The sequence below is a fragment of the Cimex lectularius genome, unplaced genomic scaffold, assembly GCF_000648675.2.
Source record: "Cimex lectularius strain Harlan isolate CLEC.00 unplaced genomic scaffold, Clec_2.1 scaffold52, whole genome shotgun sequence".
Lineage (NCBI taxonomy): Eukaryota > Metazoa > Arthropoda > Insecta > Hemiptera > Cimicidae > Cimex > Cimex lectularius.
Window position 1 is genome coordinate 864,142 of NW_019392742.1, and position 11,906 is coordinate 876,047.

Consider the following 11,906-nt stretch of genomic DNA (forward strand, 5'->3'; position numbering starts at 1 on the left):
AAATAAACAAACGTTGAATCGACAAGCAATAATATTTAATATAAAAGTGGACAAGAGATTCATATGAAAGACAAAACAGTTCCAGCGTAACAAGGTGGTGCCTGAAATGCAAATTTTCAAAATTTCTAAATTACAATATTCACAATTCTACAATAAATTAACATAAAATGTTCTCACCTAAAAAGAAAGGAAATTATCCGGGCTCTAGTGGTGCCGGTCCTTTTCTAACAAAAATTATGTAGGTTGAAAACACCACCAAAACAACTAAAATTATAAAGTTGTAGTAATTTGTAACTACATAAGTTATAAAATTGGCAGCTCTAAAACAACAAATTAGTAATTTATGTTAGTCAATGTTCAATGAATTGATAACAATCAGGTTCATTACTTTCTGGTTTTTTTAACACAAATACGGAACGCCCTGCGTATGACTTTTCGAGTAACCCTTTTCTTAATGTAGCGCCAGGCCTTTCGAATCCTGAAATAGTTCTATGAATAAGTCAGCAGCCAACAAATGATCAGTGATTTTCAATGACCTGCCTTACCCGAGTGTCCGGTACATAGAATGAGCAACGCCACTGAAGAAATTTCTGACCTGTTCAACAACAAGCACTATTATTAAAATGAATAGATAAATTTATATTTATATATGGTTTACAAAATTAATGAAAGTTTAAATAATGAAAATTGGTTAAGTTTAAAGGAAAATCATAAACGACTTTCTAACCTAACCAAAACAATATATTCTTTTAGATTTAACTCACATGAATGTAAACGCTGACGAACTTTTCTTTAGTACTTTTACAATATATTTCTACATTTAAAATCAGGGTGATTTTACAAGGATTGTTAATTTAGCTTTTGATTTTTTCCACTATCACGGCTAAGTGCTATTTATAATATAATCTTCATATAAATTGTTTAATATTGAAAATGCAGAAACAAGCAGAAATTTTATTTACAACTATATACAGTAAGTTAGAAATCAGGAATGCGGTCATCATTCAGCAATCTTTGTTCACTTATCGCTTACATGAGAAGTAAAAGTTTGTTTACAGCCCATTATTATCCAAGATATTTGAATCGGAATATTTTTTATATAGCAACCGTCTACATTTGCTGACAGTTGTTGCTGCCATTTTTTATTATGATTAATTTTAATTTTCAAATGGTTTCAGAAATTTTCTATGAGGCACAGTTTTGTTTATCCTATTTGATATTGTATCTATCCCTTCTAGAGAAATATTGTTGGCATAAAGAGCAGTTTTACACTCTTCGGTCAAGGTATTTTGATAAAATAAACTATCAACAAGATGGGTTCAAGGATAGAGCCCTGAGAAACACTGAATAGTTATAGATTGATTATTTGAGATTGGAGTGGACTATTTTTTATTGTGTAGTGAGGGATATTATATTCTATCATCCTACTGACTTGCCAAACAGTGTCAAGGGCTTTCGCATCATTCAAAAGCATGCCAGTGTGTTTCCTTTCATTGAAGACTAAAGTTAAATCATCTATAATCCTGGCTGCCTGACCTGAAACCGTCTTGCATAACAATGCTTTAATTTGAATAGGAAGCAATATTTGAAAAAATGTGTAGACATTTCTTAAAAAGAAGAAAAGAAAGAATCACCACTATGAAAACCAGGAAGGCTAGATGAGATCTCAGAACTGACTGATTAAAAACTCCACTATATGAGATCAAATTTCCTCCAATAATTTCTACATTGAAATGAAATATACTATTATCTATTGATGATTTTTTAAACCAAACTACTTTGACCAGCAAACAGGGTTAGAATTTGTACTAGATGGAATGATTTTAGATATAATGTCTTTACCTTTTGAGCTCTCAACATATTCAATGAGTAAAATAATGCATTACACATAAAATTTTGAAAATTATGTTATGTTCAAAATGTGTTAAAAAAATCCCAGTATAAAAGTAAAAAAAAAGTTTGATTTAATGTTTTGAGAAGTTTGGTAATCATAAGCATATGACATCAATTTCTTCTAGTTTTTTGTTATCTTTAAAAAGAATTACATTATGCACAGCTAAATGTCAATAAATTAAAATTGATTTTTTAAAAACAACTTTGACTACTAAGCAAGGTTATTATCTAACCTGAATTGAACAATTTTTTTTGGTTAGTTCATAGTACAACAGTATGATTTATCATTGATCATCAAGCAGGGTTAGAATTGTGAACATTAGATTGAACCATTTTAGGCATAATTTCTTTACCATTTACATTTTCACCATATCCAATGAGTGAAACAATATGTTAACAGTTCTCTTGTAAACCGGATTAAAATTTTTTAGTTCATTCATCTTTTAACAATATGAACTGTGATGATTGCCTAGAAAGGTTAGAATTTGCTTGAACCTTTCTATGGATCATTTCTTTATCTCTTGAGCTTTAATAGTATCTTATGAATAAAATGATATATTAGGCCAAAAATATTGCAATTTATTTTATAATAAAACAAACTGCTTTTATCTCTATGCGAGGTTAGAATTTTGTTCACTAGATTGAATCATTTTATACATAATTTCTTTAACATTTATACTTTCACCATATTCCATGAGTAAAACAATACATTAACACTTCTCTTGTAGCCCGGATTAAAAATTTTTTAGTTCATTAATCTTTTAAGCAATATGAACCTCATTTTATCAACATTGATCGCCTAGAAGGGTTGGAATTTTGTACGCAAGATTGAACCTTTCTATGGATCTCTTAATCTCTTGAACTCTAACTGTATCCATTGAATAAAATGATATATTAACACAAAATACTGAAATTTATTTTTAGTAAAATAAGCTGGTTTTATGTCTAAGCAAGGTTAGAATTGTGTGAGTTCTCATTGTATCTAATTTCAACTAAATGTACCAAATTTGAAGATCTAGCAGGGTTGATAAAACCATTTTAGTCATCATTCTTTATATTTTGAGCTCCCACTCTATCTGATTTGAAAAACAGTACATCAAACACTTTTTAGAGGCTTAAAAATAAAACAAATGGTTTGATCTAATGATTTAAGAAGGTAATCAGAAAACGTCAAATTTATTTATTTATTTGGTACTTTCTCCCATTGAAAAGATTGATGCCACTACCCAAAACCTCTGAAGGCCATTGCCTATTGGTATACTGGGTATACTGACAGCTAAAACATGGATGTTCATTCTAGTGTAAACAATTCTAACCTTGCATAAAAATAAAACCACTTGTTGGGAGCTGTAGTCCTCAGGATGAATCTGAAGACAGAACTGACTTTACACTTAGGTAAAAATGCTATGTTTTTCTATTCTGGAATTATAACAATTGAACTGTGCTCCACAGAAATAAAAAGGTTAGAAACGCATTCCAGGAAGATAGTCATTTTCTCTGACAGTCAAGTCACTTAAGGCCTTACTCATGTGAGACAAAGGCAAAAAGCATATGGAATTGTATAGAAGCACTGGCAGAAGTCATTGACACACTGGCACGGGTCCGTATGGGATAGGAGTACAGACAGAAGAAACTGTGCAGATATTGTCAGGAAAGAAGGAGACCACAGAACACATTTTATGTTTTTGTGAGGGTCGGGTCTATTATGTGTAGATTCTTGCAACCAGGAAAGCAAAAGCCACATGCAAGATCCTACGCAAAGGAGCTGTTGTCAAGGCTATGGAGGCTGATGAACAAACTGAAGTTAGCCAGTGATTTATAAAACTAGAGGAGTACACAGGTCGAGATGCAGAAGGTCTTTGGGCCATCTCTTTTATCCCTATTCCTAGTCCTAGACCATTGAAAATAATTACATAATATACAGCTAAATATCAATAAATTAAAATCAAATTTACTTTATATCTTTATTTTTATTTTTTTTTTTAATTACAAGATGTAATTATTATTTACAATATGTAATTTGCAGTTACATGAACTTATATACTACTATTTACATTGAGGGGAGCAAATAATCAATGTTATCCTCCCTCTTCACTTTATGTTGTTTTACTGTTTACTAAGAAAGGAGGTCGCGGGGCCATTTCCTCTTGAGACGCCTTATGGGGTTGTAGGGATGGGATCTATTGGACAGGGCTTGGGAAAGACTGTTTGGATGGTGGGAGAGTTTTTTGAGGAACTTGGTACATTTTTGGGGAATAAATTTTTGGATATAAGGAATTTGAAGGTCGTTGTGCAGGGTAGCATTTGAGACATAATAAGCAGCTTTTACAATGGATCTGAAGACGTTAGATTGAAAGGATTGGAGACGTTGGATATTTGAAGGTTTAGCGGTTCCTCATAGTTCTATTCCGTATGTCCAAATCAGTTTAGACATCCTATAAGTCTGTGCAGTAGACCATATCTTCTGTTTAGGTTTTGTCGTGTCAGTCGTGTATGTTGATTCCACGTTAGTCGTGAGTCTAGGTGGAACCCAAGGTAGCGAACGCAGTCGGATTTGGGGATAGGAACATCGTTGTAGTATATCGTGAAAGGAGGTTTGCTTCAGAGTGTAAATGTGACATGGATGCTTTTGTTTATCTTCATTTTCCATTGTCTACACCAATCTGCTATACATGAGATATGTTCCTGCAGATCTTCCGAAGCAACCGCAGGATCGGAATTGGAGGATAGTATAGCTGTATCATCAGCGAAGGATGCAAGTAGGGTGGTAGGTTTAGTGGGAATATCTGAAGTATAAAGGATGTATACTGGCACACTGCCCTGCGGTACTCTGACAGCCAGGGAGCAGTATTCGGAGTAATCTGATCCTTGTCGGACCCGAAAGAACCGCTCTGTTAGATAATAGCGGAGGATTAGGTAAAGAGTATTTGGAAGGACACACTTTAATTTGTACAGAAGTCCCCTGTGCCACACACACGGTCAAACGCTTGTGCTGTATCAAGGAAAGCTCCCATACAATATTCTTTGTACTCGAGGGTGGAGGATATACAGTCAACAATGTGAAACACCTGCTGGACTGTGGAAGGGTGGGTCGGAAGCCAAACTGACGATCGGGGAGGAGATTAGACTTTAATTGTGGCAATAGCCTTTTAAGAATTTTTTCAAATACTTTGGACATGATGGGAAGTAAACTAATTGGTCAATAAGATGAGAGTTTTTGAATTGGTTTGCCAGGTTTCAGGAAGAGGATGATGTTAGAATATTTCCAAAGTAAGGGAAAATGGGTAGTGCGGAGTATACAATTGTAGAGGTATGTGAGGAATATAATAGCTTTTTTAGGGAGTTGTTGGAGAATTTGGGATGTTATCAGGTCAAAACCAGGAGCTTTGCAGTTTAGTAAACAAGACAGGATATACTTGACCATGGTGGGAGTGACAGCTTTCGGAGGGAGTGACATAGGAAGGGGAGACATAAGGTATTCGTCAATATCTGCATCCATTGAAGCATTGCTGAGTTAAGAATGAGGAGTGAAGGTTACTTGGAGATGTCAAGCAAATGTATCAGCTTTTTCTTGGTCAGATTTGCCCCATGATCAATCGTCTCGACGGAAGGGAAAATATGGAATGTGGTGTTTTAGGATTCTTCTCGTGGCTGTCCAGAGTGATTTATTAGACGTCAAAAGGTTGAATAGGTAGAAGTCAAAAGCTTTGTTGCGGTAGATTTTTAATTCTTTTTTAGCTAAACGGTATAATTGATTAAAGGATCGATGGTCGGAAGGATGCCTTGATCTCTGCCCCGCGGCTCGGGCTAGGCGTTTTAGGTACAGGAGGTTTGCAATGGGTGATGGGCGAGGTTTGGATAGTATGGGGGTTCTGGGAGGACTGGAGAGGTGTGACATCACAGCCTCATCCAGCTCTTCTCGGCTTTTTAAGGAAATGTTTAGATCGATGGAATTTTCTATTTGGGTGCGAAAGGCGTTCCAATCTATGGGGCCAATGATTAAAGATTCGGGATTTGGTTTGGGAATTGGGAGAGGGATATGTTTAGGAGAATGGGACTACGGTCTGAGGAGAGATCGTGGAGGGTTGTTATTGAATGATGCAGAGGTTTTTTAAGATTAAAAAGTCTATAAGATAGGGGAGATGGTTTACATCAGTTGGCCAATATGTAGGAGTATCAGGAGAGATAGTGGAAAGGTGGAGAGAATTAAGTGCTGAGTGGAGTGAGCTACTATGGGAGTTGATCACTCTGGAGCCCTATTGCAAGCATTTCGCATTGTAGCCTCCACCGGAGAGTAATCTTGGTCCAAGAGATTTAAAGTACTCTTGAAATTGGGTGGGTGTTATCGTTTTATTGGATGGGCAGTATACAGAAGCGATTGGAATAGATGTGGATTGAAGGATACCGAGACAGCTGTACTTTGTAGGAACTCTGTGGCATTTGTAGAAATGACGTGATGTGATAGGGTTTTGTGGATTAAGACTGCAGTTCCTCCATGGGCTCTGCGGTCAGGGTGGTCGGTTCTGTAAGTTACGTAACCTGTTATGTGTAAGTGTTTGTGTTTCGTCAGTCGAGTTTCTGTAATTAGTGCAATATGCACTTTTCTGTCATGTAATGTTGTCAGTTCTTCAGTATGTGTGTGGAGACCGTTTGCATTCCAGAGTAGGATGGAAAGGGAATCATTCATAGAAGGGATCACGTTGAGGACTTTATATCTAAAACAATCTGCTTTGGCCACTAAGCAGTTTTCCATTAATCAATTTACTTCATTAGTTCTTCTACATAATATGAGTTCACATCATATCCAACTCCAACTCACCATATCAACCTTGCCCAAGCTTAAAATTTTGAACAAATGATTTGCATCATTTCTTTCTGTTTTGAGCTTTCACAGTATCCAATGAATAAAACAGTACATCAGACACAACATTTTATAACTTTCCTTTTTGTTCAAAGAAGAAAAAAGAATATAATACCAAGTGTAAAAATGCTAAAAACATTTTTTGATTAATGTTTTGAGAATTGTCTGGTAATCTGAAGGCATCAAATTGTTTGTAGTGTTTGGCTACTTTCTCCCATTGAAAAGAATTACGTTATACACACCTAAATATCGGTCAATTAAAATAAAATTTATTTTGTATCTATAACAATCAGCTATGACCACTAAGTAAAGTGAGAATCTCATGCCCTTGATTGAAAATTTTGTTTTTTTAAATGATATATTGGGTTGTCCGGAAAATAATGCAGGATTTTGGTATTAAACAAAAAAAAAGAAACTAGTTACTTTAAAGCAATGTTCTTTAATCAAAATAATTTCCCATNAATGAGTAATCCTGTAAACGTAAACAGAATATTTTATATAGATTTTTTTTAATGAAAACTTAAAATCCTGCATTATTTTCCGGACAACCCAATAACTACATGTTCTAACTGCAATATTTTCCTAAAATAAATAGGCCCTGATGATGATGATATAATCGTTGAAAGCTCAGCAAAAACTTTAAGAATTGTCATTTCTGTTGTGACCTCACTGAAGATCCTTTTGTTCAAGTTGAAAATTTTTATTTCATCAATTCATTAGTATAATATGAGTTCTCACCATATCAACTTTGATAACCTAGCTAGGTTAGAATTCTATACACTACAAACTACTTTTGACATAGTTTCTGTATCTTTTGAGTTCTCACCATATCAACTTTGATAACAAGCAAGGTTAGAATTCTAGGTCGTTTTGTTCTATACACTGGATGAAACTATTTTAGACATAGTATCTGCATCATTTGAGTTCTCACCATATCAACTTTGATAACCTAGCTAGGTTAGAATTCTATACACTACAAACTACTTTTGACATAGTATCTGTATCATTTGAATTCTCACCATATCAACTTTGATAACCTAGCTGGGTTAGAATTCCTATACACTACAAACTGCTTTAGACATAGCTTCTGTATCTTTTGAATTCTCACCATTTAGGATGAATAAAATTGGATATTACTACTATAAAACTAATTGCTTTAATCATTAAGGAAGGTTAGAGTTTCGTTTACTGGAATGAACAATTTCAGATCAATAATTCTTTTACACAAAATAGATTTTCACCATATTAACCTTGACCACCATAAATTCAAGTAATTCATTACCTATATTACAAGGATACATCATTGAATTTAGCATCAAAATTGATTGGAAAATATGAAAATATTGAATGTGTTACAGTTGTCTTTTATAATAATTAAAATAAGTCAAATACCTGTTCACGATTTGATAGGTTGGCTGAGTGATTGCGTAGAAGACTCCTGCTTTTCTTGCTGCTAACTTTATCAACACTTTCACTACTTGAACGTGATTCTGAGTCGCTATTCAAAGAGTCTATACTTTTTCTACGCCTTTTTCGATCTCTGTATTCTTCTTTGAGCCTACGCTTTGTATCCCTTCTTTTCTCTTTTTGTTTTTGTTTCCACCTTTCGTGTTCATTTTTCAATCGAATTTGCCTTTCTTTGATTTCATCTTTCGTCTTTCTTTTGAACTCTTTGTGCGCTTGTGCCTGTCTCAATTTCCACTCTTCATATTCCATTTTCAACTTTTTCTGCTGAGCCAGAATCGATTCTTTGTTCTTCCTCAAATCTACTATCTCCTGCATTTTCTTTTCCTGGTTGCTTTGTAGACGTTCCAGATCGTCCTTGAGTTTTGCGAGTTTCTCATTTATGTACTTTTCGTTTGTATATTTTGTAGAAGAACTCGGCAACGTATCGTCCGTTTCGGCACACAGGTCTCTTTTTTCATCTATCGTCTGTTCTAACTCTGCATTTATTTTGTCTTCTGGCAAAACAAATTTCTTGTTTGTGTTCTTTTTTTCCTTCTGTTTTTTCTTTTTCTTGTTGTTATTTTCTTCAGGGAAGTTGCACTCTGTGGCTTCGGCATCCTGCCGGTTTTCTTTGTCGTCTTGTTTTTTCTTGTCATTCTTTTTATTTTTTTTGTTCTTTTGTTTTTCCTTTTTGGACTTTTCCTTTTTTCTGTTGCTTTCATTCTCAGTAACAGGCACGTCCTGATTGTCTGGTGGCTGTTCGTTATCATTTACTTCATTCGAGCTCATTCGATCAGATCTTTCACATTATTGTTCAGCATTGGTCTTTGTGGGAATACACGTACGCCGATTGTTTCCGGATAGGTCATTGGAAGTGCTAGCCAACTCCGGAAAGGGGTGCCTCACTCGTGGACAGTTGTGCCTTCCAAACTACCTCGCCGCTCGAGTAATTCGGCCATTCTAATGGTACTTTCAAATCCGAACACCCTTCTGCGAACGCGACCCAACTCCGCCGAGAATTTGGCAAGAACCCGTGAGGGCAGAATAAAACGTCGCTAATTGTAACCAACATTTGTTTACCCACTGCATTCTACAAGTAAACATATGGCACGTTGTGAACAGCATGCGAACACATGGAAAAAAACTAGACACAGAAATCCCCCCCGCCCCTTTTGTTTACCTAAAATAACTATTGTGAAAAAAACAATCAGCTAACACAATACTTAAAAGTCTAGCGAGCGCCCGTGGTGTACTAGTTTCTTCCATGCGTGCCTACTACTAACAGGAGCCAGTGGATATGCAACACCCCTTTAAGAACGGTCTCGACAGGCTTAAATCATACTGTTCGACGAGTTCTCATCACTAAATGGAATAAGCAACCGACATAAGTAACAAGATCGTCTCAACAGCTCGCACTCGTCACTCGACTGGGCTAACAGCTGCTTGAAGACCTTGAAGACATTTTCAACAGCACGACAAAAAAATCGTCATAAGATTGGATAGCTAAGCAGCTATTAAAGCATTATTAACAAAAATCCATCAAAATTAGTTAATACATCCAAAGTCTCCATAACCTGAGGAAACAATAACCTGATATCTTGGGTACCAGGACTCAAAGGAATTTTGAGCAACAAAAAAGCATACACACTGGACAGATGAGGATCAATTTATAGGCTCTGAACCTTTTCTTGGGATACCAAAAACAAACTCCAGAATCCTGAATCACAGAATGGATAAAAAAAAAGTGCACTAGAGCCAGTAAACTTATCCTAAAACAACCCTCACCAAAACCGGCAAACTCAGTTCAACTTCAGTTAGAGGCGACTCAGAGGAGTGATAGAACTATTTACCGGTCACTGGCATCAGAAATAAAACCCGACCTAACATAGGCATATTCAATGGTGATCTCATTTGTACGTTATGCAATGAAAAAGAGGAAACAGCCACCCTTCATCTTCGAATATGAAGCAACTGCTAAATGAAGCCAACCTGGGATACAAAAAAACAAACAAACAGCAGAAGTACTCATTAAAATGTGGATCGTATCGACAAACTCAAGCCAAAAGGCTGCAGTGCTTGGAGAACATAAACCCCCACTTCTTATTCTTCTTTCATGTTTTTAAATATTTATTTAATATAATTTAATTTTAATTTTTAAATTGAACCTAGAAAAGGCCTATTTTAGTCATTGGTTCGACAAAAAGACCACGGGAGACGGAAACGCGTGCCAAGGGTCAAACTCTATAGGTTTCTAGGGCTAAGAAGGGAGCCGAGCCCTTGTGCGTCCCCCGTGCCTAGGCCTCATACTCCCACCACATTCATAATCATTGTCATCATCACATCTCATCAGTAAGAGCTTCCACAACTATCCGGCTCGTCAACAGCCACTACTCTCTTCACAAAACTTATGGCACTGCACACAGGCTGCTCGAGATTCCACGGCACTCAGCAGCAATGACAGCAACATGACACCGGTCAATTATCCGATTTAAGTTGCAGTCCAATTCTTCACAGTGCTACCTTAGCTGTACATCCCACTAACAAACTGTGCTGCTACGCTTGCCCGCAGGAGGAAATGTGAAGAGATCCAACCTCTAAATCCGGGCGTGCTAATCATGTTCCTTGATGAACTAGGACTTACTGGTGTGCTTTAAGCACAGAACGGGGGATATAATAGCTCTTAAAGGGCGCAGTATAAAACGCACCCAGACTAATCTATCTGTCTAAGTCAAGTACTTATGGCTTTACCAAATCATCAAGATGGCATGACAGAAGACTTAAGAGAACTTAACAGAAACTTGGACTGCTAGGACTGAATTCATTTCTGACTGTACGGATATACTAAGCAGAACTGTGGGGTTCCATCATCATGGAAAGTCATCCAATCCTTTTAATCTCAGTCCTAAGACGAATTTTCAAATGTCCCACATCTCACTATTCACGATTTTTTAATTCCTGAACTAAACTGTTTCTTAAAGTTCCATACCAACCTCTCCAACCACCTTAACCGTACAAAAAAATTAATTGTTTAATAATTAATGTTTCTTGAAGCCTGCGGTGTGATGAAGAGACGAGAAAAGGCTAAAATAAGGGTAAATTTATGTTTCCCACTGGGGTCGTAATGTCATGTAACATTGAGGTTCTTTAGCGTGCGCGCCTGGCACATAGGCCTTATCACAGGTTCAGAATCTCAAGTTAGGAGCAACTCACCTCCGCGCACGGAAAATCTGCTTCTTCCGTGAGGTTCGGTGTAGAAGCCCACATCATCCTGCAGCATGCTGCCGACATGTCGACTTCTCCCGCTTGCCCCTTCCAAGGGGGTGGATTAACATTGTGCACTCAACCGTGTGCCGTGCGTAAAGGGATACCCAAAAGGGGTCCAAATGTATCTCCCACGCACTCCATAGATAGAGAAGGCAGCTTTATCTCCCTGGGTGTAGGGGCTCCGCCAGCGTCGAAACCTCCGGTCGCGCTACGGCTGCGGTTTCAATTTTAGCGGAATCTCTAACCACCTCCTAGGGGGGCCGCGGTAGCCGAGTGGTTAAGGCGTCAGACTCTCGGCCAATAGATCCCGCGATCGTGGGTTCGATCCCCACCATCGCCTCTGGACTTTTTCTGACGCCTAGGGGACCGGTGGCCGCAATTGGAAGAAATTGACACGGCACTCATCAATGGAAGGGCGGGATCGGATCTCAGTGTCCCTGAA

At 37.1% G+C, this 11,906-nt stretch overlaps 1 protein-coding gene across 4 annotated transcripts; it reads right to left on the minus strand.

The window, feature by feature from the left end:
* On the minus strand, positions 1-9,294 carry LOC106664964 (trichohyalin-like). Of its 4 annotated transcripts, none has more exons than XR_001340256.2 (5): positions 8,147-9,294; positions 541-595; positions 389-478; positions 178-320; positions 1-101 (listed from the first exon to the last, which is right to left on the minus strand). XR_001340256.2 is itself a non-coding variant. In XM_014391076.2 (5 exons), exons 1-4 carry the CDS (start codon positions 8,987-8,989, stop codon positions 194-196), a joined length of 1,110 nt encoding a protein of 369 aa, XP_014246562.1. In that variant the 5' UTR covers positions 8,990-9,293; the 3' UTR covers positions 1-101; positions 178-193. The 4 variants fall into 4 exon arrangements, 2 of the variants coding, with proteins under 2 accessions (XP_014246562.1, XP_024082883.1); XR_001340255.2 differs by having other exon boundaries at positions 537-595; XM_014391076.2 differs by having other exon boundaries at positions 546-595; positions 8,147-9,293.
* Positions 9,295-11,906: the final 2,612 nt, after the last annotated feature.